The sequence below is a fragment of the Amblyomma maculatum genome, chromosome 8, assembly GCF_055883805.1.
Source record: "Amblyomma maculatum isolate TAMU_Amacu chromosome 8, ASM5588380v1, whole genome shotgun sequence".
Lineage (NCBI taxonomy): Eukaryota > Metazoa > Arthropoda > Arachnida > Ixodida > Ixodidae > Amblyomma > Amblyomma maculatum.
In genome coordinates, this window is record NC_139351.1 from 110,130,276 (window position 1) to 110,158,013 (window position 27,738).

Below are 27,738 nucleotides of genomic sequence, written 5' to 3' on the forward strand. Positions count from 1 at the left end.
TTTCTGCACGTATTGAAAAACGTGCCTAAACACGAAAAATGCGTTAAGTATAATTGAAACGAGCGATAATGACAAAAAAACCACAGAGCTCAGAGCTCGAGTCATACCTTTGATGCCCGCCATGATGGTAGCCGACTTCGATCGATGCTCTGCAGCCTGTTATCTTGTAAATATTTGCAAAGGATAGATTTTTACAGTATAACAAATATCATTATTTAAAACATTTATTGTTTTATTCAATGCTTATAAAATTAACTTCTTATTAAATAAACGTTTAAGTGCGGTCTTGTAATGTCGTGTCGTTCGGTACATTGGCGTTGCTGGCGTTGCAGTGGTTCGTAGTTCTGTGTCTCTGTGCTGGGTTCGGGGTGCTAAAGCTGACAACGGCAAGTTTTGTTCATCGTCGTCAACCTCGTTGAAAGTCAACATGGCCGCAAAAAAGTAAGCATTCTCCTGAGATATCTCAGTCGTCTCATAAATTTTCTAAGTCAAAGGCAGATAGGTTAAGCGAATGATATGCATTTCTCGCTTAAGTTAGGCTTAAATGCCGGCTTCTATTTTTCGCTAGTCATGGTTCCTATTTCGCCGGTTGATTGCACTTTTTCATTGAATATTGACTCCCAAATTCAAAGAAGAGCATATGGGAGGTCGCAGCTGACTGGGCAAAATCGAAATGGTGCCTTCGTGGGATCTATTTTACAGCGAAATACAATGACGACGCATCGCAACCAACCCGCAGTGCTGCACAGTGTGTTCTATCATAGCGATCTTGTTTTGCGAAATGCTTGCACTGGTTTGTCTTCGCTGTTAGGGCCAGATGTCAAGTGAAGCAATCAAAGCCAGACTTTTGATTTCTTTCATTGCGTTTGAGCTTAGTTTAATATCTGTTTGAACTGCGCTAGCAACTGTTTACGTCAGCTGTGGCGCCCTTTCGTCATGTCGTGAATTGCCCCCGATGATGTCATTGGCCTCATTGATCTGACATTTTAACTGCTTTCAACACAGCCAGCGACGCGATGTATACCTGGTGTGCGTTCTGCCTTTGTTTAGTCGCCCTTGCCTTTGTCTAGTAGGTGGCGATATCTGACGACGCTTCTCCCATGACGACCAGACTTCCGCTTCTCAAGGTAGCCTTCCCGCTCGGAGAAATCTGTGCGATACTCAAGCTAGCCAGCGATCTGTTAACATTGTCATGGCACTGGTAGCATCCCGATCAGCTGCCTAGTCCTCCAACAGTGCAGGTGGTAATAAGTGCCTGTTCGCAGTGTGGCAGGTTGTTCCATTCGTGAAAGTACGGCTTCTAAAATTTCCCTTTTATATCGTTAATTTAGCGCTTGCCGGCATGGGCTAGCCTTGATGAGATAGCGGAATTTTGGAAAGCAAACGTAGGTCTAACCGGTTATTCGGCCTTCGGCGTTTTGCTTAATTGCTACCCGTTGGTGTAGATACACTGCACCATACACGGTTGTGCTGTATACACTAAATCTGTACAGTGTGACTTGCCTTTTTACGAGCATTACTTGCTTGCACGACATGGCATACTGGGCTTTAGAACTCTGCCTATGCTTAGCAAAATCACGCGGTAGACGTTAGAAAATAAGATCGGCACTGTTCAGTGCCGTTTAGTGATCTTGTGCCAAGAATGTATGCGAATTTGCTATAAATAATCGTATCCCTACTACATATGTTAGTGCATTCGTAGAAGCAAAAATAAATACCTTGCACATAAAAAAAATAAGCCTGTGATATCATTCCTGTTCCTTCATTCGTAATGATTCCGGCTTTGAGGCAGGCTGACTTGCGTTGCGGTGCACCATGACTGGACTGAAGAGGGACTGTGTTGCAATGTTTCCATGCCTTGTAGTATTTATATGGAAGTTCAGGGGAAACCGAAAGCCTGTGCGATAAGAAACATGATACATTTTTAGCCATATGGGGATCAGTGTACAGTAATGTCGTACACATCATTGCAAGAAAAAAAAAAAGGTGTTTTTACTCTTTTAACTCACCCAGTGCATGGTATCGTGTAGCTGTGGTTTGTGTAGTGGGTAGTAGTGATGGTGATTTCAGTGAGTGCTCCAAAAGAGTAGATGCACCAATTTTTCGTTGTGTATTATGTCTGTGGTTTGATGCACAGCGCATTACTCCACATAAATAACCGAGTGGGTTGCATAAAAAAGGGGTAAATAATTTATAGAATACTTTCCTCCATGTACTTCTGGTTCCAAAGGCCGGGCGATGGCTGTGATGTCATAGGTGCACTGAGGTTACATGAGATTTGCAGTCTTCAGGAAGGTAGATGTTGCTTCATTCATTTTAATTCACAAGCCTGCATAAAAGTTAGATAACAAAGAAATGAGTTGGCGGCGATTATATCACAGCTTTTGGGCATTTCATGTGACTGCAGAGCGTCAGTGACATCACAGCTGTCTTCAAGCGGCTAAAACCGAAGCTGCATGAGAAAATTAGTTTGATTATTGAGGTTGCTTCAGTGATTTTTGTATGGGATTCATGGATGCTATTGTCTTGCACCCTGTTCAAAGAGAAAAAAAAAACATCAAAATTTTTGGTGTGTCATTTCCTTTAACACTCTGACATACTGTGCGCACCATTGTGCACAAGGGAGACTCTTAAAGCTTTTTCTGATTTTGTGTGACTTCTAGCAGACATTTCTTGCATTGATGTGAAATTCTCATCTTTCGTGTGAAAAATAGGTTTTCTTTTTTAATGCTCTATAGCGAATGCGGTTAATGTTTCGTGAAACAGGGAGTGGGGTAGCACGTTGTTGTCAGTCTTCTTTGTGCGGGCATGTTTTTCCGCCAGAAGTAATGTTTTTAATCTTTTTTTTGTTTGTTTGTTTGGTTGCATGCCTTTGCAACAGAAAGCCTTCAGATGTTTACTGAAGTCGCATCATTTTGAGGTAGCTTTTCACACGTTATGACAGTTTTTATAAGATTTTGCACAACCCTGCAAATAACATTTTCAGGAAGAACAGTGTGTGGAAAGGTGAAATGGGCTGTAGACTTGATATGAACAAATAAATCTTTCCTTTGAGGGTGGTGGGCCTCACTGAGAAACTGATGTTCTATGAGCCATACGGCAAATTGTTTTCTGCAAAATTTAATGGGAGATTGTTTTTGCTCAGTGCCAAATTAAAATTGTGGATAGTTGTTTAATAAGCTTCAGAAAAGCAGAAAGGTAGGCCTAAAAATTAATATGCAGAAGACTAAGCTAATGAACAGCAGCTTAAAATACGTAGTGAAGCACCGGAAGTGGTAGGCAGATATGTCTAGGACAGGTAGTAACTGCAGATCTGGACCGCTAAAGGGAAATGACAAAGAATATGATTGGGATGGAGCACATTTGTAAAGTACTTGCAGGCTATGACTAACAGCTTACCGATATCACTCAAGAGGAGGTGTACAACAGTTGCATCTTATCGGTACTCACACATGGGGCTTGAAACATGGAGGTTAAAGAAAAGGGTTCTATTTAAATTGAAGATGGAGCAGAAAGTGGCAGATATAACATTAAAGAGATAGGAACTGTGCAGAGTGGGTCAGAGAAATGACTCAAGCTAATGACATTCTAACGGAAATCAAAAAAAAGAAATGGGCAGGGCATGTTGTGCGAAGAGAAGACAATCGATGGTTGTGAAGGGTAGCAACAGTATTCCAAAGGAAGGAAAGCATAGCAGGGGCCACCAAAAAAATTAGGTGGGTTGTTGATTGGGGGTTCATGTGGATGCAGCGAGCGCTGGATTGAGTTTATTGGAGGAATTGGGAGAGGCCTTCGCCTTGCAGTGGTTATAGACCTTTGCATCCGATTAGGAGGGTGTCAAAAGGCCTCCTCTCTGGGCTGTTGCAAACTGATTCCACTGCTGCTTTCACTGTGCTGACATCACGCGCACATAACACTTTACCGAGCAATATGGTGACACCCAGGGAGCCCTCGTTGCAAAGGTCTGGCTGATAACGATGACTTCTTGATTCGCTTGCCATCAAGAAAGTGCTTGTTATTTCTACCATAAATTGGGGGTCATATTTTTAGTTGTTCATTGATATCATTGTCTCCTTGTGGACCTATCCTCATTTGTCTCATTCCTTGTTTACCATCACGTCCATTTCCTTTGGCTTTTCAATTTTAGGCACTCCTGCAAGGCTTAATAAGTCATCGGAGCTGTTTTACATCCTTTGAAGACTTGTATCTACTTTGGGAGGAAAGTTATACATTAGAGTCTCATATATTCAGTAATTCAATCTTTGGGGGGAAGAGGTTTTTTTTGCTAATAATTAAATGGGCCGTTTGTATTATCTAAGGCAAAACGAAAATTTTATTATAGATATCTATATATAAAAATAGTGATTTGTAACCACTTCTCTATACAAACTTAGCAATAATCATTAGTAGAATGTAAAATATGGGTTAAATGCACTGGTTTAATAGTCAGTCAGCAGTCTTCATCTGGTTCTGTGCTTAGAAAAAAGTTATCAGTAATGCGCTGATTCACAGCGAAAGCACATAATTTGCACATCAAAGATCTGAGAAAAGGGGCAAATTATTAGTAAGTCCAAATAATCTAATGGCCCCTAAAGACGCCATCAATAGTAGTCTCGCCGTCATATGACACATACAGTCGGTTAAGAAATGGGCTTTGTTCATCTGCTTTCAAGTGGAAACTGCACGGTGTTGAAAGTTTATCTTCATTCTTCCTGTGTATTATTTCATAACCACTGCGTGTGGCTGAAGCAGAACAGTTGACATGACGTGACCAATCTCTACAGGTACTCTTCCTTCGTTCTGGAGAATATTTTAACCCAGAGAAATGGTTTGAAAAGTGAAATTTTGATACTAATAGCAGCATTAAAGGTGCAAATTGTCTTAGTTTGAATTATCGCGTGTGTTGTAGCTTTCTATTTGTCCATGTAGGGGACAATCTGTGGCGAAACTTGTTGTCCCCAGGAGTCCACTGTGCTGTGGGCCTTTTTTTTTTTTTTCTTTGCTCAAAACTGCAGGCATAGTTAGAGTGCCAAAAACAGTGACTGACATTAGCGACAGAACAGTTTTGCCGCAGTTGTCTGGGGACTTTTGTTCTACTTGAGTGCTGTTGGATACAAGATACAAGTCGTTTTTTTTTTTTTTTTTTTTTTTTTTCTTCATTGCAGCGTTTGAAATTGTTGCAAGGTTGAGGCATAATAGTGGGCATGTTTTGGTGCGTTACGTCTTTTACTGTGAATATAGCAGGAGTGTGCAGTACTGACATGTCATGAGTGCTCTTGTCAAAGGACTGTGATATAGCGAGAAGAGTTGCTCGAGAAGTGCTGTGGTCTTGTCTAGCACCGAATTAAGGGGATAGTAGCATAGGTGGTCTAGTTGCACCTAGAATCGTTCTCATTGTAACAGTTGTAGCATGGCAGCAATCGTTTACTGCCCTTTCTAAGCTTTGGAGCTTTGGAAGCTTAACTGGATGCTTGCAAGGTTTTAAAAGAACTTATCATGGCTCTTGTGTTGAAGAAACTGCTGACAAATTGAGGTTGGCCTAAGTGAATCAGGTGATGTATTCTTAGGATCACTAGGATACTTGTACCAAAAACTGAGCTGTTAAATGGGAAAGGTTAATAAGAAAAATGCAGGTGACACATAGTGGGTTTCTCGCTGGTCAGCTTTTGTTTGCCTGGTTTGCAGATCTCTGAGGCCCCTCCATTCAAATGCATTCGGTCATTTCAGTGTCCTTCTCATCACTGCTCTATGCGGCCTGCCATCACAAGTTTCTGGATGCATTTTCTTTTGTGTGTGTACTGCAGTCCAGATGACCTGGCCACAGCCATCTTGAAGACAAAGCAGAAGCCGAACCGCTTGCTTGTGGAAGAGGCCATCAATGATGACAACTCTGTCGTCTCCTTGTCACAGGTCAGGTTTGCCCCGAGGATTGCTCGTCTCTCCGTTGTCAGTGTGTCGAAAGACGGCTCCGACGTCTTTGTGCTGTCATATGACGAGCACAAAATATGCAGTATCTATTGTTGCTTGTTCATTTTAATTCACCCTAATGCTTTCCCAAGCCTGCTGAAACTTAATATAAAGAAGAAATGAATAAGCAGGAATTATATCTGTTTTCGCATGTCTCATGTCACCTCAGTTCGTTAGTGACAGCTGAAACTGCAACGCGAAAAAAAATTAGCTGTAAATTATATAGATTATGTAAGTGAATTCTGCGTGATGATTCATGCGCTCACATTGGGCATTTCGAAGGCCCTTGAACAGATTGTCCCTAAACTCGAAGGCCGTCGAATGCTGCCACACAGACGTTTTCAGTGGCCATTGAGTCGATAGTCTATCAAGTCAACGGCTCAGAACTCTATCGAGATCTCGAAGGCCTTGGAATGTCACGCGAGGTTGCTAGCGTTAACCCAAGGGGCACCACATGCACTCTCGTGCACAGCGCATGTACGATACAAAAACATGAACAAGCATTATTTTATATCTTTAATTTACGTGATAAAATATTACCGTGCATAATAATTATAATATAGCATCGCTCATTTTTTAATACGCATTATTTTTGTATCTCTACCACGTTGACCTGTGCCGCCGAGAAAAGCAAATAGATTAAAAGGCACAGCCGTATGAACGTCAACATGCTTTAAAAACAAAAACAAAGTTGTCCTTTAATAAGTACTAAAGATCTGCAGTTACTAAAAAAAAAAAAAAAGGCAACAGTTTTATTTTATTTTGCATTTATGGAAAGATTTTAATTCTTTAAGCAAAACCGAAACAACGATAGTGGCGTCGCAAAAGAAGGCTATCGACTCGGTCACCTTTGAAAATGGCCGTGTAACAGGGGTATTATTAATTAAGACCATGTCCACGCGGGGCATTCCAGTTGTGACGCTAATTCTGTTGTTGTTTCAGCATTGTAGCTATGCATTTAAACTGCTGTATCGAACTTGTTGTAAAGGGCTGTTTGTTAAAAATGGGTACAACTGGAATTGCTGTGTGTGCACTTTGCCAATCGTTAGCTCTGCAACATATTGACACTGGTGTTCTGTCATTTGTGTAAAGAAGTGAGGCGTGCTGCATATTGTCTGGGTTTGTTTGTTGGTGCTGTGTGCACTGACTAATGCAAATACATCGGAAGTGCAGCTGCAGACCTGAATGCTGTTGCATGACCTCTAAAGTGGCCTAATATTTTTGGGTGCTGACTGTACATGTTCAGCTTGGGTGCCATAGCTTCAGCTTGCATCGTGTACACCGAAGCTGGCATCGGTGCGCTTTTAATTTTCAGTAAACTTTTGACGTTCTTGACGGCCATTCAAACTAATGGCGACCTCTTAGATATTGTAAATTGCAGAATATGATTAATAAATAGCTTTTTGTTGTGCATTATTTGTTTATGTTCATTATGATCAGCAGTTACATCTTTGAGCCTCTTCATTCGTCATGAAATTTGAAATGAAATAATCAGGAAAAACCTGGAAAAGTCGTTGATTTTGAGAATAGGGGTGTGCTAAACAACCTGGTTGTACAGCGGGACTCGTAAAAGTGCAATCACAATGTCAGTGATGGGCAAACAGTGCATAGTGCTCGAAGTTGCAATTGCAGCTCGCAAATTCATTTCATCTATAGTGGCGCAGGAGAGTTCAAGAAGACTCAAAATGGGCACAATGCACTCTGCCTGGTACATTTCATGAGTCCATATCTTGGAGTTGAGATTGTTCTGTATTCAGTGACACAGCCTTTGTTTATGGCAGGGGTAACAGTGGTATAATGGGAGGCCATGTGTGCTGTTGTGGACTCCACTATTTGTGTTTGTCAGCCAGGTATTTTAAACAAATTTGTGTCTGTGCCACAGGCACGTGAAACCATTTCCTGGCAGCAGTGAATGATGCAAGGGGTGAGGCAAGGATGGCATGTTATACTATCTTGTAATGGGAACCATGAGCAAGTTGTGGTTGCTTGCACTGCTCTAGGGTATGCGAGCAGTGTAGTCAGTTTCTAGCACGGTCGCTCTGCTACAGTGAAGCTTTTGAGAATCTTCTTGTCTACCACAGAGATAGTGTGCATAGTGAGCCTGGTGTGTTCTGTCGACCTTCACTTTGCCTCAAGCCTGCCCTTTCTCCCTGTGCAGGCCAAGATGGATGAGCTGATGCTCTTCCGTGGGGACACAGTGCTGCTGAAGGGCAAGAAGCGGCGAGAGACGGTCTGCATAGTGCTCTCAGATGAGACCTGTCCGTCAGAGAAGATCCGCATGAATCGCTGCATCCGCAACAACCTGCGTGTGCGACTTGGGGATGTGGTCAGGTGAGTTACTCACTTCTTGCAGTGAACTGTATGTAATATCAGTGTAGTTTTGGCCCTGCCATCTTGACACTGCAGCATTTCCAAGTACACAAAGAGTGAGCCATTTGATTGCAGGTCATTTTTACGCAGCTGATGTTAGAAGGCATGTGTATGCGATTTAAAGTGCATGAACATAGTTTGGGTACTTTTCTTATTTCAAACTGCTTTGAAGGTGCAACATGCAAGCCAAGTTTCGTGATTACTCTTCGTTCTTCCAGCATTCAGCCCTGCCCAGATGTCAAGTATGGCAAGCGGATCCATGTGCTGCCCATTGATGACACAGTTGAAGGCCTCTCTGGGTAAGGATGAGCTCGTTGCTAGCCAGTATGCAGTAAAGGCAGCAAAAAGACCCAAGGTATAATGGCACTGCAGTTGATTTGCCATAATTCACACTCTCCTCAGGGTGTGCATTCTCATGGAGGCAGGCAGAGGGTTTAAGTGCTGGAATTAAACATACAATAATGCTAAGGCAAAGAATTTCATTCGGTCCTGAAATTTATAATGTAAATTTAACTATATGGTTTGGAGCAGCGGCCTGCACCAGCTCAGTTAAATACAAGGTCAAGGGTGCTATGTGGGAGCGCAAAATTAAAATTTTGACGCAAACCAGTTAAATGGCAGCCCCTCAAAGCCATGAAGTGATGCTTATGCTTGATATGGAAGGGGGGAGGGGGGGGGGTGGTAGCGCCCGAGCTGCAAAACTCCGAGCACTAAAATCATTGCGGTATAGTACTGCTGTGGGTCACCCCTGCAAAGCAGCCATGGATGCACTCGGGCCTTCATCAAGGCATGGCCAGACTGGGAGCAGCATCGAAGCACCTCCCACCCATAGCAGTGGCTATTGCAGTACATGTCCCTTGTGCAATTGTTCTTTCTCTCTGGTGACGACGGTTTGATTGTGTGCGGCACTGGGCTGTACAGTTTCTTGTAATGGTGTGCTGTGGCTGGGAGGGTTAGGTTACTGTCATCTCAAATAATTTAAGTACTGACGCATGAAGTCAATCTTTAGAAAAACGACCATCTGAAATTTGGCTGACCTACCGTATTTACTCGCGTAATGAACCCACCTTTTATCAAGAAAAATTGATGGCAGTTTGGGGTAGGGTTTATTATGTGGGAAACTTTTCTTTTTTTTTTGAGAGAGAGAGAGAGTTGTCCACTCTTCCATACGAAAGCACGTGGTCAGCCGTGATCATGACACCTTCATTTTTCACTTCAAAAGGCGTTTGCTGCGTCACGCGTTCCAATGATTTTGTGGCAGTGGACAGTGCCCACTGCCTAATTGCAGCACACCTGTGCAACCGGACAAGCCAAGCGAGTAGCTTTTAGCTTACCAATCAAGGGCCCTGGCAAGTGCACACACAGCACATCCTCATAATGACTGTTTCCTGGACCCCATTTATGCAGTGTTCATTTAACTTGTGAACATTTTTTGCCATCTCAGTGACTTGGGGCTAATAAGTTTTACTGTACTGGTGCTACCGCTCCATGCTGGGAGGCAGCAGCTTCAATTTTATTGAGCCACCTCTTCTCTTTGCAGGAGCCTTTTTGAGGTGTACCTGAAGCCTTATTTCCTGGAGGCCTACCGGCCCATCCACAAGGGGGACTTGTTCCTTGTCCGGGGTGGCATGCGGGCCGTTGAGTTCAAAGTGGTTGAGACGGACCCGTCGCCCTACTGCATCGTGGCACCAGACACTGTCATCCACTGCGATGGCGAACCCATAAAGCGCGAGGTGCGTGCTTTGCTTGGATATGGGGAGAGGTGGACAGGCTGGGCTTCATTTTGTTTAAGCAGTTTTTAGAATCAGTGGAAACTTCAGATAGTTGAAAGAAGTTGAGGATTTGCCTGTAGGGACTATAGCACTTACCTTTTATGCTGATCAGGAATGGGAAAACACTTTTTAGAAATTGTATTACTGCCAGCAGGGGGAGCATATTTTCTCTTGGACACTGTTCTACAAGTACAGCTGACTTCCACCTGTTGATTGCTCTGGTATGTGTCATATTGTCATGTAGTGACAAGGCCATAGGCACAATTGAAGAAATTTGAATTTCAGTCGAATAAGCTCTTTATTGGGCTGCATTGTGCCCACTATAGAACTAAGCAGTGCTAAGCAACTAAGCAATACCTGTCGCAACGTCAATACTCAATTTAAAGGCAGCGAAGAAACAGTGATTAGCATAACCTGGAACACTGTAGAAACACACACCGAGTGGCTGGAATCCTTCGAGATACACCTCGGCACATCTTGCACGATAAAGACAATGATAAAGCCGTGCCTCGCAGCAACGAGCTGGAACAGAGTGTTGAATCGAGCCATTTGCTACAATCACAGTGATAAGGCTGCATGTTGGCGGCTGTTGAAAGAGAGCAAATAAAGACGAATGGTTTGTGGCAATATTCTGAAATGCACTGAAATCACATGGCGGTGAAAGTGCATGTGTAGTGTCGGCCGCCATTGGTACCTACATCATTCTCACATCAGTGAGAGCCCACTTGTCACTGCACAGTTTTTTTTGCGTTAACTTTTCGTGCTCGGTACTGGATGTCTGTGCTGGCATTGTTATCCACTGGTACGCTGGACGAGTTGCAGAGATAAAATGTGGACACTGGTTTCTGGGACAAGCATGGGTGGCCATTTTGAGCTTAGAGCAACTGCGCATGCTTTTCTACCTGCAGGAGGAGGAGGAGTCTCTGAACGAAGTGGGCTACGATGATATTGGTGGCTGCCGCAAGCAGCTGGCTCAGATCAAGGAGATGGTCGAGTTGCCCCTTCGCCACCCGAGCCTTTTCAGGGCCATCGGTGTTAAGCCACCCCGCGGAATCCTGCTGTATGGGCCACCTGGCACAGGCAAGACTCTGATTGCCCGCGCCGTCGCCAACGAGACAGGGGCTTTCTTCTTCCTCATCAATGGTATGTTTGTGATCCTCTTTTTGTTGCCCACTGCTCCTTTGCATTTTGTGTGCACAAAAGTTTTGTGGAGGCAGAATAAAAAAAAATTGAAACCGAGATTGTGAGGCCCGTTGATAATATGATTTTCATCTCACAGAAATGTTTCCTATTCCCCGTCAGCTTGGCATAGAAACAAATACAAATAGAACCAATTTCTCTCTACCACGAACCGTTTTCTGCTTCAGTGAAATTATTGTTGAGGACGGCTGAATTTAAGAATGCATTTATTGCACCTCCATAAGTCCACGCTGCTTTGCGGTGATGATGATTGGACTGGCTGCCTTAGGGCAAGGCACGGGTGTAAGCTGTCGTTTTCTTCCTAGCCAAAGGCACAGTCACTCCGTATCTTGTAGCACCACCATCTTTCAGAGAGAGATTTGCTGTGGTCCACAGTTTTACCCACAACAATCACTTTCCGATGTCACTTAGTAAGGAAGTCTCATCACGGTGCTCATAGCAAAAAAAAATAGCAGAAGCAGCTCATGCTTCTTTGTAAATGAATGACATTGTTCAACTATGTAGTCCAATGTGACAGTGGTTTTGGGCAGATTTCGCCACAATGATTGCGCGATCTGTCAGTTTTATTGTAGTTAGGTAGATGTTTGGACCTAATATTGATCTCTCCCTATAGAGCTAGGCTCGTGGCTGGTGTATTTCGGGCTTACAAAAATCGTCGGGGAAGGGGGGGTGTAAATTTAGCAGGTCTATGACAGTTGAGATGTGTAAGTGCTGCAGGACAACAGTTGTGCTTTGCCTGTGTTAGGTATACAGTTGTTTACTTATGTGAAATCTCGTTAATTCGGAAATTCTGATAATTCGAGCGGCCCAAGTGTGTGAAAGCCATCGTTACTTACCGAGGCTGGGTGCATGTCTTTGAGGGGAACCACGTGTTGTTTGTGTTTTGTTCTTAGGGCCCGAGATCATGAGCAAGCTGGCCGGTGAGTCTGAGAGTAACCTACGGAAGGCCTTTGAGGAGGCAGAGAAGAATGCACCCTCCATCATCTTCATTGATGAGCTGGACGCCATTGCACCCAAACGTGAGAAGACCCATGGGGAGGTGGAGCGCCGCATTGTGTCCCAGCTTCTGACCCTCATGGATGGGCTGAAGCAACGAGCCCACGTCATTGTCATGGCCGCCACCAACCGACCCAACAGCATTGACGCCGCCCTGCGCCGCTTCGGTGAGGGATTCCTTCTCCTGCTGGTGATCATGGTGATGAGGATGTGAGCTAGAGGCCATCATCATCACCATTTATTTACCCTTCAAGGCCCTTAGCTTAGGGCATTACATATTACATAAAATAAGGGGGGGGGGGGGGGGGGGGGCAGTGTTAAATAATATGGGGGTTCCTGCTATATCAGCTCTTCAAACCAAAACGATGTATCAACATAAAACTACTAAGCTGCTCAAGAAAAACCTGGAGAAAGCAGTCAGCAATCTGCATGGCTACGCTTAGGTTTGGATTGCGAAAGTAAAGACATGTTTTTTCCACATAGTAGATTACTCTATGGCTTCAGCTTTATTTATGCCAATAGGGAATCACTTCGTGTATGAGCATCCCTTGCCTCTCATCTTTGACTGTTCTTATTCGGGTGTAGAAGACTTCTAGTGGTATGACATCGTCTTTAAGTCTAACTCTGGGGCATGCTGCCATCATAACATTCGAACGATCCTTCTGTTCTAGCAACTCGCTGTGGTTGTTCGCCTCTACCAACTACAGAGTTATCTGTATTCTTCTTTTTCTTCTTTTCCTTCTTTTTTTCTCTTCAGACAGGCACGGCAAAATGGCAAGACTGTGGCCAATGTAGCTCTCCTTACAAAAACTACCAAACACGCATACAGAGACTCTGAAAATGAATGCGTTGCCAAGGGGGCTAGTTTGGCATTGTGTGCTTGTTCTGCAGGTCGATTTGACCGGGAGGTGGACATTGGCATTCCGGATGCAACGGGCCGCCTGGAGATTCTGCGAATTCATACCAAGAACATGAAGCTGGCTGAGAATGTGGACCTGGACAAGATTGCGGCAGAGACGCATGGTTTTGTGGGCTCCGACCTGGCAGCCCTTTGCTCGGAGGCCGCCCTGCAACAGATCCGTGAGAAGATGGACCTGATCGACCTGGAGGACGACCAGATCGACGCCGAAGTGCTCAATTCTCTTGCAGTCACCATGGACAACTTCCGGGTAAGTCTCTTAGCGGCAAGAAAAGGTTGTGGTTGTTTGCTGACATCTGGCGTGGTGTTAATCTTGTGTGTCTGCTTGCTTTGCAGTGGGCCATGGGCAAGTGCAGCCCCAGTGCACTGAGGGAGACAGTTGTTGAAGTTCCCAACGTGACCTGGATGGACATTGGTGGCCTGGACAATGTCAAAAAGGAGCTCCAGGAGATGATCCAGGTCTGTGCTAAGCTGACAACAACAAATGGTCTTTTACTAGTACCAGAGTGTGGCCTTTAGTGGTTAGCAGCTCCTCCCAGCTCATCATGTCATCTGGCTCATCAGAGGGGAACTCTTACTTAGGGCCAGATTTACTAGATATTTGCTGTGTATTTTCATCTACCGATTCCAAATTTGCAAATATTTTTCACCTACAGCTCTTAGTTAGTCTGATTAAATACAGTATAACCCTTGGTGATGCAGATCTCACAGGGTTGCAGAAAAATATCATCCAAAAGCTTGAGTATATTCAGAACAAAATTGGTATGCAGAAGCATGGGAAAGGAATTCATGCTAATTATTTATAGCTACAGCTTCCCACTTGTGCATATAACGTGAGAAAAAATCGTGACACTGGTGATGTGCAAAATCTCCACGAAATCTCACGACGCATACAGCGCTGCTACTGTATTTACAATATTGTAAGTCTATTTGAACGTAGGTTGACCCCCCACACACACACACACACATCGCAGCATGTGTAAGCTTGGCCTCCAGCTGTGGATAGAATTTCGATTCTTTGGCAGCCTCTTTGCTTGGCATCACAGTTGAAAGTTTTGTTTCACTGTCACCACCAGTCCCGCATAACCTGTTCAGAAGCTTTGAATTTGCGGCCCACAGCGTAGTCGTTTGTTTAGCTTAAATGATAGCAGTCTTGAACGCTGCACTGAACAAGCGCCAGGGAATTGCAGGTCATGCCGCCGCAAGCTTCAATCGGAGTGTAAAGCATGGTGGACAATAGCAACAGCAGCGTGGTGCGGGACACGCGCCACTGCGAACTGCTCCTGATGTGAACGGTGTAGTGCTCAAGGCTGGGGTCGCAGTTCGTCCGTTTGTATCACTTGTAGTGGTACGAAAGAGTCTTCAGAACATATGAATTTCTGCACATTGTACACACTGTACTCTGGCCGGGGAATGTTATGAATTCTTTTCACCTGTACCGACGTGTACAGGTGGTCATCTCGACAAGCTTCCTTGCACAGCAGCATCCACTCCAGCACATACTTTCTGTATCTGCTCTTCATGTGCTGGATTATTCCTTGATCCAGCGGTTGCAGAGCTGCCATCGTGTTTGGAGGCAGAAACACTAGCTTGATGTGCTCCAACCCCATCACACTGGTTTGCGCACTGCAGTTCTTTACTACAAGCAAAACCTTTCGCTGTTTTGCGGAAAAGTGACTGTCAAGCTGCTGCAGCCAAGTTCCGATAATATCGGAGGTCATCCAGGCCTTCCGGTTAGCTCCAGCACAAAAAAAAACTGTGAATGTTCTTGAAACATCTTGGGTCCTTGCCGATGACAAGGAGCGGCAGGCGCTCCATGCCCAATATGTTTGATGCAAGGAGCATTGTCACCTTTTGTCTCCAACGCAAGGGTCACCGTTAAATGTGATGGTTTTGTCTGGTAAGTCCTTGAAAAAAGTGCAGTCTCCTTTGCATTGGACACGTCTGCAGGTTCATAGTGAGCCAGGTACTAAGGAAGATCGGTTTCCTTCCAGTCAGCACTGCGACCTTCATCCACTGCTGCTTTCATACCACACGTACTCCGAAAAACCAATCTATGCCTTTCCTTGAAGCGAGTGAACCATCCTTCAGATGCAATGAACGAGTCAATCTGCATTTTTTGTGCATATCTTCCTGCTTGCTGGTAGGTGAGCTCGGTTGGTAGAGCGACTGCCCCGCAAAGGCAATGCACCCAGGTTTGATCCCCAAACCAGAACGAATCTTTTTTTTTTTTTTTTTTACTACAAAGTTTCTGAGAAAGTTGTATACAGTGAAGTCCACCTACGATACCAGATATAGCGATATATCACTTAGAGCGATCAAATTCTTGAGATTTATAATTAAGACAATGCACCCAGGTTTGATCCCCAAACCAGAACGAATCTTTTTTTTTTTTTTTTTTACTACAAAGTTTCTGAGAAAGTTGTATACAGTGAAGTCCACCTACGATACCAGATATAGCGATATATCACTTATAACGATCAAATTCTTGAGATTTATCATTTTTCCCTTTGCCTCTATGTATACCAGATATAACGATGAATTAATGCGGTACATCGGATACAACAATAGCTTTATCGCTGCCTTGTAGATGTTTACCATGAAAATTTAAATATTGAATAAAAGATAAATTTTAAGAAGGCAATGATGTGAAAACTCTACATATGCGGCAAAAACTGAAGGAAATGAGCACTATCATCAGCGCAATTCGCAGCCGCGCAAAGGGTGCTGCTGCGGCTCTATCGCCATCGCCGAATCTGCGTCTGTGGAAGATGGCGGCGACCACATTGACGGACGGCGCGATAGCTCACAAGATGAAATGGCAGATTCATCGAAATTGTTGGCTGGGTTTCAAAGTTGGAAGCCCTGTGAAAAAATATGGACATTCACACTCTACGATTTTAACAATCATCAAGGCTGGGGATACCCTTCAGTTCTTCCTGTCGGTAATCGGTTTCGTGCATGCAAAAGGGACTTCCGCCAGCCTACACGCTACCGGAAACTATGCTCACAGCAATTGTCAAGCTTCAGCTGCTGCTCAAGCGAGCACGAATTTCCAACTTCTTAAAGTATGCTATAGGTATTTTATGGCTATTGATGTACACTGTATCAAAGTGTTCAGTGCTCTTTACGATGATTAGCGTTGTTCAAGCCGATCTACTCATCGTAACTAAGCAAGCCTACCTTACATGCATGGGAAAACGCGTGGGTGTGCTTTTTTTTTCCTGCCAGTCCAGATATAACGATAATCGGTTATAGCCATCAGATTTTCAGGTTTTCTGAATATCGTTATAAGCCGTATGGCTGCTCTTGGGGGTGATGCCAATAAGTAATTATTTCCTTATTACAAATCTACCCCACCTTGGGGGATTTGTAAATATTCGATCGGGACAAAGAAATCAGGTGTGCAGCCACGGGACAGCAGTGCAAACAGTCTCTTCTGCCCTGGAATGCTTGGAATGTTCTGATGGCCGTAACCATTGCACCTGCTCACAAGATCCGCTATCATTATCATATTTCTTGCCCTACAGCTGCATGATATTTTTTATTTTTTGTCTGTTTTTGCAGAACAACTTGCAAACCGACACTCCTCGCGTAGGTTTCTCATTGCTGGCCCACCTTAGATGCGCATCCGTGCTGTATTACGGTAGTGTGGGAACGTCGGTAGCCCTTGGTGGACTTCTCAAAGTTAACCGATTTGCTTGTAAATGCCTCCAAGCTAATGAGTGTTTGCCGCCTTAGTACACAGTCTTGCCTGGATCGTGCAGCGGGTCTGAGTTAACTGAATTTCCGAGTTAATGGGATTCGGATAAATGAAGTTGTATCGTACATAGCACCTATGGGAGATGAAGGCATGGCATGAAAAAACCTTCAACTTAACTAGTATTTCGAGATATGCGAGTTCAAGTTAGCAAGGGTTTACTGTACTTCGGCTACTGTATAGGTGAGTATAGTTGTGACTGTTTGATGTGAAAAGTAATTTGATATTTCTGGGTTTGATGTATCCAGGATAGACTGTACTGTAGTCTGTGGTTAGGCTTTGCAAGTCACAAAACTTATATTCTCTGCTCTCTCTTATGCATCGGTACAGTGCGTCAGCTCATGGTATACAACCAACCAACTAAATACTTTTAAAACTTTTATGAGGCAAATGCTGACTCTGTTGTTTTGTGTGCCATGCAGTACCCTGTGGAGTACCCCGAGAAGTTCCTGAAATTCGGCATGACCCCATCGCGGGGTGTGCTCTTTTACGGACCGCCGGGCTGTGGCAAGACACTGCTGGCCAAGGCCATTGCCAACGAGTGCCAGGCCAACTTCATCTCCATCAAGGGTCCCGAGCTGCTGACCATGTGGTTTGGAGAGTCCGAGGCCAACGTGCGAGATGTCTTTGACAAGGCACGAGCAGCAGCCCCATGTGTGTTATTCTTTGACGAGCTGGACTCGATCGCAAAGGCCAGAGGCGGCAACGTGGGCGATGCTGGTGAGTGATGGCTGGGTTGCCACTGTTGGTGGGCACTAGCTGCAATGCCATCATGGTTAAGGAGGTGGGGATGGAAGGTGAAATTTCAGTTTTCGGAATATGGCAAAAAAATTTGGCACACATAATGGGAAGCGCACGTAGGTCAAGTAGTTTGGACATCAGAGGTTTTATATGCATCATTGTTATACCAAGCTTGCTTTTCTGCCTGGCATTACAACAACAAAATAAAGGTAAGAGCTTGTAGTTTTTAGAGTTCAGGCATAAAAATCCATCCATTTTCTGTAAACCAGTGCATTACCTGCCATCGCGAAAAACTGAACTTTCCCGTATCTGAACTGCATCATGCATAGCGATGTCGCGGCTAGTTGAGGGAGCCGGGCGCAGGAGCTGCGGTATGGTGCTATTCCGGTTACATAAACGTGTGCCGTCCCGTCATATTCTAGATTACGTGCCGTAGTGGTGATGTGGGATCGAATCCTGGCCGCAGCGGCTGCTTTTCGAGGCAGGCAGAAAGCGAGGCGCCCGTGTGCTGTGCGATGTGAGTGAACATTAAAGAACCCCAGGTGACCGAATTTCTGGAGCCCTCCACTATCGCATTTCTCTCGCTTTGGGACGTTAAACCCCACAAACCAAAAGCTTGTGCTGCATCAGCACCACCCGCTATCGCGAAAGTTAAACTTTTCTGGTGTTGGCACTGCGCCGCTGACGGCCGCATCTTTGGGTTCACTTTTTAGCATTGATTCTAAATTCGGGTCGGACTTCTGTGGCATATCTGTGCGGCTGTGCAATCGCATGTCGACAGCTTGTCCACTCGCTTGGAGACTTTCGTTTGCTGGAATCATACCGCGTCAGAACAAACTGCAGTATCCTTGTTGCTTTCTCCACCGCTTGTTTCTTTGTCTTTTGGGCGTACCGCACGGTGCGCTGATACTTTTTGATAAGCATTGATGCCGACCCTGTTCTCAATTCGTCAGAATCATTCGCCGCCGATCACTTTAAGGGACAGCAGGCTTGCTTTTGCGCTTTCCGCATGCATACGTCGTCTTGTACTTTTGCATCGTGCACTGCTGCATCGCTGGCACACAAAGCCTCCCACGACAGACGGGCTGACGAGAAATGCAAAATGGCAGTTGCGGATTCACAAAACACCAAGCAGTGGCGGGAGCAGATGCGAGAAATGGTGCTCTTTCAAGCACTCACAGGGTGCTACCAATCAGCACCTAGCAGGGGCTTTGCACATGCCGTGGCATTTTTTTTTTTTTTTTGCGAGTTTATTTTAATCGTTGTTCCAATGGGGGTAGTACTACGGTGAAACAAGCTTTCCTGTGGTACCAAACTTTTCGCGAACTTGCACTCAAAAATTGACCGTTTTTGTGGACATTTCGGGCAGTTTTGTGCTACCAGCAGTCAGAAAAATAATTTTTAGGCTCACTTTAAGATTGCTTTCAACAAATTTTTTTTGCAATGTGATTGAAAAACCCTTGTAATTTTGAATCTGATCTTCTCTAAAATTTTATTTTTTGCAATTTGTTCCCCACGTTCATCCTTCCTTAAGTAACATTCTTAGTGTGACTAAAAGCAGATAGTATGGCCGCTCATTTTCCTGAAGTGTGTCAACTAGGTGGAACCGAAAGAACTGCATTTTTGGTAGCCATTCATATAGTAAGTAGGTGCACTTGGTCAGCATCTGCAAAACGTACTGGCAGTGTTGCACCACTAACCACCATGTTGCAGGTGATACAGGAGAATCTCATTGATAATGTTCCCGGTTCATTCAATATCCGCTTTCATATTCTCAAATCGCAGGCAGTGCAAGTCTTCCATAGAGTTATACTATATTCCCCTCGGTCAATATGTCCCCGGTTAACACTATTTCCCAATTATTGTGCTCAAACTTTCTACATGTGGTTGTATAATACGTTTGCTGATCACCTGAAGGTGCGCTAACATGTAAGGGGGCTGTACCTTGGGGCATGCATATAAGGTCTACGCCTTTTTGCTATAAGGAAGGCTTTGCCCCTTTTGTGAAACTTGCTGGGAAGCAATAATAATAAAAAAGTCCCGCCTAAACAAAGTGCTTTCATTGGACATTAAAGTCGCATGTTTCGATTTGAGTTACACCGTTGGCTGCCAGCGCGCAATGAGGCCATAGTTTGTGTGCCCATTTCGCGACACTCAGCTTCCCCTGTAGTAAGGGAGTAATTACTCATTGACATCCACCCAAGCGCAGCCATACGGCTAAAAAGGAAAGCTACACAGCTTTCTCAGAAACTTCGTAGGTAAAGAAAACTCGTCCCGATTCGGGAATCGAACCTACCACCACTGCCTTACCTGTGTGTTCCCTGAGCTTTCAGGCATCTGTATGCTTCTCATTTGCTGGATGCTGAGTAGAAATGCTTTTGGTGTGGCACAGGTGGTGCTGCAGATCGGGTGATCAACCAGATTCTGACAGAGATGGACGGCATGAGCAGCAAGAAGAACGTCTTCATCATTGGGGCCACCAACCGGCCAGACATCATTGACCCAGCCATTCTGCGGCCTGGCCGCCTGGACCAGCTCATCTACATCCCCCTGCCCGACGAGAAGTCCCGGGTGGCCATCCTCAAGGCCAACCTGCGCAAGTCTCCGCTGGCACCCGTGAGTGTTGGAACACAGTCGTGCAGTGCAGACTCTTATGCTGAGCAGAGGTGTAACGTTTCGAGCTGCGAGACCTACAACTGAGCATACGTGCACAGTCAGCAGCTGCAGGCGTGGGGCTCTTTTATCCAACGGGTGTTATCCCTCCTTGCAGGATGTGGACCTGAACTTCATAGCCAGCATCAGCCCAGGGTTCAGTGGGGCCGATCTCACAGAGATCTGCCAACGGGCCTGCAAGCTGGCCATCCGAGAGTCCATTGAGCAGGAGATTCGCCGGGAGAAAGAGCGGGCTCAGAACCCCGATGCCAACATGGTGAGATGGAACACTATGTTTGCTTGCTTTTTCCTCTTTGTGTGAGTGTGTGGTCGAGAAGCTGCCATGTTTTCTATTTCACTGCTTTTGGGCTGGTCTCCCCCTCCATACCTACTGATCAAAATTTAGAGCCTGAAGTGCAGATTTTTATTTTACATTTGTTATACTGAGGCATGCTAGTGAGAAAAACCACAAAAAATGCATTCGCGCAGAGTGATGTTTCAGAACAGCTGGTTGGAATGCTGTTATTTTGGTGCCATTCAAAAAGTATCCCTTGGCTTACTTTTGCTCAAGCACAAACAGTCAGTGTGGCTCCATACTGCAAAGAGATGCAAAGCAAAACTGCCCTTTTGGCAGTTGTCCACCATGCGACTAAATGGCTGCGTCTGACTGGAGCGCGGTGCCTTCTTGGTACTTTCACTCTCAGCTTGGGATATCTCACTTTGAACCAGTCACATTCCTCTGTGCTGAAGGGCTGTCAGAAGCTCACTACTATGCAAAAATTCAGGAAAAGATCCGTAGAAATGCATAGCACCTCTCAGATGATAAACAGGATTGCTAACGGCATGCAGCCAGTTTCACACTGCCCTGTGCACTGTAATGCACAGCAACCGGTCATTACGCACACTATAAAACAGAGTGCAAAGTGCTAGCATATAACACAAGGGAGCTCGGCCCGGAGCATTAGCAAGTGGCCAGCATGTGGCGGCAGCGAAAAACAAAAACACAAGCAAGGCAAACTCTAATTTTATCTGCTTTGCTGGAGAGTTAGAGAGCCTTGTTTGATTATCATGAAGGCTTTAGGGCTGTACTGCTGCAGTTTTGCAGCCTCACTGTTTACTTAACACTCCAAAGTGTAGTGTTATGGACTGAAAGGCAAAACTTTGTCCTCCCATCTTGACTTGCAGTAACTAAAGCGCCTTTTCCTTAGAGTGAAAGTTTGCTTCTGAAAAACGTCGTTTTGTCAATGTTCAGTTAAAAAAAAAAAAAGTTGGTTTTATGTAGCTCTTGTGTTATTTATCCTCTTACATAGGTGCATTTTGTTCCATTTCATGCTTTTAGATTTTTGCTTGCCAAGTATAAATCCTTACCAGTTAGCCCAATTTTCGGTTCTTAGCTTAGTGCATCTGATGACCTACTTGTACTCTAATGGCCCATCCTATAGGGCTGAGGCTTTGGAGGCATGTACCCTACTTGCACGATTCTAACGCCGCACCGTTTTTTGCCCTCTAAAATAAGTGTTTAAAAATACATTCGCATTATAATCAGGCTCAAAACTGAAAAACCTCAAAACCGAATCTCAAAACTCTAAACGAAGCAGCTCAATAAACTACAGGATTACAGCCAGCCGAGGAGCTTCCAGTGAGCTGTTTCTGTTTTTTGGTCGACTGTCCAGCCACTCGATGCGCGCCGTGTTATCGGGTCTGAAATTAGTGCATAGAGGATCACATGCATCGAGTACAGTGACTGGTACTTTGTGTAAGCCCTCACGCGGTCTCAAGAGAGCAATGCTCTGGAGGACTTGCGCTGACTAAGGGATGCCAGGAAAACTGTGCTAAAAAGCGACCTCTGGGCGTCTGCTGGGTAGTACATGTCCTTGCCATCTGCATTCGAATGCGTGCAGTCACTATGGATCCACCGCTTTAATTAATGTTATGTATGAATTACAAGAAATTTAATGTTCTGAAAGTGCTTTCACGGTTCTCACGATTTGAAAAAAACAATGAATAAACCAATGTCGGGCATTATACAACGTGCAGAAATCGGAGACGAAGTCTAGGCGTGCTGCCAGTCGATATAGCCTGCCGGGTGTCATGCGAATTCGTGGAGCTCTTCAAAAGCTTTACATGCAACTAAGCTTAAGCATGTGAATACACAAAACCGCAACCTAGACAGGTAGCATAAATAATCTCTGAGGTACCGTCTTTCAGATAAGCACCTTCGGCGGGCAGTGCATAGTCTGCTGGAGATTGTGTTCAATGCATGCTTGTCCCTGAATTTGTAAGTTGATCCTGGCCTGGTTTTTGCTTTTTACTGCTCGTTTAGCATCTAATTCGCGCTCGTAAGTTTTGGAAATACAGAGTCCACACATTGGAAAGCCGCACAGAAAGCTGAAAAAACATGTGGTACATACTGATGGAAATGCTATTGTCTGCTGCTTAATTATAAATATGTGCCATATGCTCTTTATTGCAGTTTCCTCTTGAAAGTGAATGGCTGTTTTCATTGAGATAGCAAAAAGTGTTAAATGAGCTCTAGTTAGCCGTTCTCACCTTTCGTTGTTTGACGCACATGCAGTTTTTATGCTTGTGCAGCTGCTGAAAACGGTAGCATTACGGACGGTTTCTCTCTGCGATCACAAATAAATATGTGCACATAGCTTTCGGTACTCTATCTCTGTATCTACAGTTGAATCCCGCTATAACGAAATTCACGGTGCACGAAAAAAAATTCGTTCTCGCGGAACTTCGTTATCGCAAAAATTTGACGTGAAACGCAGAAAGAATTGCCCAAGCAGCAGCAAAGGCGTTTAATGCCAAAAATCTGTAAGCTTGGTTTGCTTACGCTTCACGGCGAGCAACGCCGTCACGCGATTTTCGCACTCGGTCAGCAAACCCATTGCAACATCGTCGTCTCGGACAGCAACGAAATTCCTGATGACATCAAAAGCGTCCATCACCTGTACGGCGGTTGCCGCAGCCGGCGCTTCCTGTACGTCGTCGTCTTCTTCATCGGAAGAGTCCTTATCATTCCGGGCAGCTTTTATGATCTGCTCATCACTCACATCTTCGTGAACAACAACACAAGCGTCAGCGCCGATGTATTCGTCGAGCTCGAGATTAGGCGGCACGGTTCCTATTTCTCCCAGCGTTTTCCAGGCGGCCGCGATCCCCGGAGCCGGTGACGCCTCTTCGTCGTCGTCTGTAACGCCTGGTGTTAGGCCAGCAGAGTGTACGGGTCGACCTTCGGCAAATCCGGCGTGCCTGAAACAGTTCACAATTACTGAGCGCCCCAGTGTGCTCCAGGCAGCAGACATAATCTGCAGTGCCACGTACAAGTCCACCTTCGTGTCTCGGCCGGTTTCAGTGTTAAAAAGCAGCCGCTGAATTAACCTCCCGCGGTAAGCGCGCTTCAGGCTAAGAATCACGCCCTGATCGAGAGGCTGTAAGACAGACGTGCAATTGGGAGGGAAAAACCTCAGCTCCGTGTTAGTGAGCTTGACTTCGTCGGAGTGATGCGCTGAACAATTGTCCAAAAGCAAGCAAACTTTACGGCCCTGCCGCTTCATGTCGCGGTCGAATGCCATCATCCACTCGGTGAAAATAGCGCGGGTCATCCATGACTTGTTGTTCGCCTTGTACTGCACAGGTAGGCTACGAGTTCCCTTAAAACAGCGCGGCTTGGCACTTTTGCCTATGACTAACGGCGGACGCTTGTCCGAGCCATCCATGTTTGTGCAAAGCAGCACTGTGATGCGTTTTTTGCTGTGTTTGCCGCCGTGACAGCGCTGCCCCTTGAAGTCGAGCGTCCTAGCCGGCAACATCTCGTAGAATAGCCCGGTCTCGTCGGCGTTGTAAATGTCTGCAGGCGCGAAGTTGCTTAAAATTCCGGCCATGTTACTCGCCTTCCAAGCAGCTGCTCCGTCCACGTCTGCTGACATTGACTCGCCGCACAACACTTTTCCAACGATGTTATGGCGGGCCTTGAAACGGTTTAGCCAGCCAATGCTGGCTTTAAAATCATCAATGCCAAGTAGGCATGCATAGTTCAAGGCTTTCTGCTGGACGATGCTTCCGGACAGGGGGACGTTGCTGGCTCGTGCTTCCACAAACCACGCATGCACTGCTTTGTCCAACTCTTCATGGAGGGGCCGCGTCACCTTTTTGTGCTTCGAGGATGTGCCTGAAGCAAGTGCCATTCTCACGCTGTCCTTATTGCCTAGAATCGTTGACAGCGAACTTGCAGGAATTCCGAAGTCTTCAGCAATTGCCGCTTTCTTCCTTCCGCTTTCTGCTTGGGCGATTATTTGAGCTTTTTGCTCAAGGGAAAGAGTTTTGCGTTTTTTCACTTGCGTTGCCATCGTGTCCTGCGGATGAAAACTCGTCGTTGTCGAAGAGAAAGGCAGCGAGTGAACAACGCGACCACGACACAAAGCCAAAATGGCGGAACTGCAATCACGTGATTTCATGCTTAATGTGGCTTTGGATTTGACTTGGACTTCTCGCCAATAAAACTAGTTTCGGTTTCGATTTTGAACGCGAAAATTTCGTTGAAGCGGAAACGCTCTGCAAAAATGGTTCGTTGTGCAGAGAAATTTAGGCCATTAATTCTTATAGGATACTCGCGGGGAATAAAAAATTATTCGTTGTCGCGGAAATTTCGTTGTGGCGGTATTCGTTGTGGCGGGATTCAACTGTATCTCTTTCTGTAGCTTGGGCCGGCGGGACGACCAGCATAGGGCAAAAAGCGTTTCGCTTGAACCAGAGCTGGATGTACCTGTTCGCCCATACCAATCACACCGTAGCCCAGTTACATGTGGCTATTAAAGAGAGCAGTAGAGTCGAACAATGAAATTAACTTGTCCGTGGCACGGCTCAAGTGGAACAATGTTTCGAGGCGAAGGGCTACACGGCAAGATCGATTCCGCATGCTTTAAATATTTCAGCAGCTGCGGAACTTATTATTTTTTTTTAATTTTAGGCTACTGACGGTTCACAATAATACCTGATGAGTCCTTTCACGCTCATGAAGGGGCAGAAAGAAGTGAGAGTCAACTTAGAAAGCCTGCAGGATACGCGCTGCAGAATAGGAAGAGCCGCCATTGTACTGCCCAGTCGGGTTTTTCTTGACCACCACGAGGCTGGGCCATCCTACTCAAAACTCCATCTCAAGGCTCCTCTGGGACATTGCGAAATGGATTCTCGGCGCGGGGAAGGCCCTCCCGCTAGCAAAGCTCATGCATACTTTTAAAAAGGGTGCAATTCCAGCCCCTTCGATGGTGCTGAAGGTGGCATTTTGTGGTCAGTGGGCAGCAAGAAAGCTGTCTTCCGACTCTTCCAGCGAGTGGCCTGTGATGTCCACGTCTCATGGTCGCATTTTTATGTGCTGATTTTGTTCCATTAAATGTCTTAAGCAATCAATTTTCAGATGCTTCTTCACTGCATTATTTCTTGTGCGTGGTAGAATCTGCGCCTAGTTATTTTCATGGTTTCCAGGCGTTAAATATTACTGCACATTACAACAGGGGTGCATTAGAATCATGCAAATGCAGTATGCATGATCCGGTGCTTGCAGTAACTCTGGCGCAGTTATTCGGCCGCTGTTGTTTGTGGGAGCAAAATCTACCGTACTGTCAGTTTGTGCTTTCGAAGTGTCATGGGGTTCTGTTTCTTGTGCAGGACGTGGTGGAGGACGACCCAGTACCAGAGATACGCAAGGACCACTTTGAGGAAGCCATGAAGTTTGCCCGGCGGTCTGTGAGTGAGAACGACATCCGCAAGTACGAGATGTTTGCCCAGACACTCCAGCAGAGCCGGGGCTTTGGCACAAACTTCAGGTGAGCCCCAACTGCAGTTTTCTTAATATTGGCTGGGCTTGTCGAGAATGACTTTTCAGTCTTCCTGAGCTAACCAACCACATAGAGATTATGGTGCTTCACATTAGAATTTGATAGCGACCGGTGTATTTCTTTTCGGGAAGACCGTTGATATGCTTGGTATATACATTGCCAAGTATGGTCGCTTTGCTTTGCAGTAAGGCTAGTGTGGCAGTTATTTCAATGAGATGTGTGCTTCTCTTCCAGATTCCCACCCAGCCAGCCATCTGGGCCAGGCGGAAACAGTGGGAGCAATCCAAATCAGGCGTCGAACTTCCAGGAAGACGACGATGACCTTTACAGCTAATGGGGAAGCCTCGGGAGAAAGCTACGGTGTACATATAGCAGCAGGCCTGTGTATTTAACCTGCACCCTTGGGAGAGAGAAAAAAAGAGGGGCCCGCAAGCAGTCATCTCAATAAAACAGGAGTATTTTCACTCGTTGCCACGAGCCTGTGCCTGAGACATTACTTGCCCTTACCTGTGTACTGAAAATATGATTTGTACCCAGTTACCATCCCGTATGCAGTTTGAGAAGAAAGCAAACACAGGCAGGTTAACAAGTAACCATTGGAAGACATGGTTGATGGTGCAGGATGCTACGGTACATGGGGGAAGAGGACAATTGTCTCGTGCCTTTAGCAAGAGACTAAACCTACTGTTGGACGGGCTTGTTTGCCACATTCAAATGTAACAAGCTTTGCCAAAGAATAATGCTAAATGTCTGGTTTCATTGCAATACTTAGGAGGAGGCAAAGGTGCACATTTATTTGTATGTTAGTTGATGTATAGGCTGGCCCCGTTGTCGAAGCTACTGGAGGAAAAAAAGGGGGGGGGGGGGGAATCTGAATAATGCTTAGGTCAAGCAGTGGAAGCTCTAGAGTTTGAATCTTAGCAGTCAGAAACTTGCCACCAAGGAAATATGGCAGACAAATTTATGGCAGCAGTTCGCTTTAGGTGCAGAAAAAGCTCATTGACACTGTTGCAAATGAAAAGGATCGCCTACTGCTTTTCCTCTATCATGCTGCACATTTCTCTTGGCGCAAAGCTCGCTCGGTGGACACCTTTAAAACACTGGTGCCCGTAGGAGAGATGGACTTTACGCCTGGAGCACAGGGAAAAGAGATGGTGGGATAATAAGCATAGGGCATTGTGGGGGATACAACAGGTATCTGGCACTGAGGGGTATTTGGAATGAAATAGTGGCACTAGGACTTACTGGAATGCGAGTTTGTGCCCGAAGGCAGAGGCACAGGCGAGATCTGAAATAATTCTGAGAGCTGTTAGACAATTTGCTCTAGGGTTCCCATGGCAAAATTGCAAATGAGGCAGTACAGGGTCATCTTTTGAAGCAGTGGAAGCTTATAAGCAAGGATCATATAAATAACGGGTAGGCAGGTAGTGTTTATAGGTATTTACTTCAATAGCATTGACTCAATTGATGAAAAGAACTAGGAAACTACTTACTAGTGGAGGATATGAGGACTGA

General features: G+C 45.3%; 1 protein-coding gene across 1 annotated transcript; it reads left to right on the plus strand.

The window, feature by feature from the left end:
- Positions 1-283: 283 nt before the first annotated feature.
- On the plus strand, positions 284-26,693 carry TER94 (Transitional endoplasmic reticulum ATPase TER94). Its single transcript, XM_084577203.1, has 14 exons — positions 284-441; positions 5,805-5,910; positions 8,126-8,298; positions 8,556-8,636; positions 9,878-10,070; positions 11,018-11,252; positions 12,203-12,472; positions 13,197-13,474; positions 13,561-13,683; positions 17,407-17,704; positions 20,118-20,341; positions 20,496-20,654; positions 26,054-26,211; positions 26,458-26,693. The coding sequence occupies exons 1-14, from the start codon at positions 428-430 to the stop codon at positions 26,555-26,557; spliced, it is 2,412 nt and encodes an 803-aa protein (XP_084433329.1). The 5' UTR covers positions 284-427; the 3' UTR covers positions 26,558-26,693.
- Positions 26,694-27,738: the final 1,045 nt, after the last annotated feature.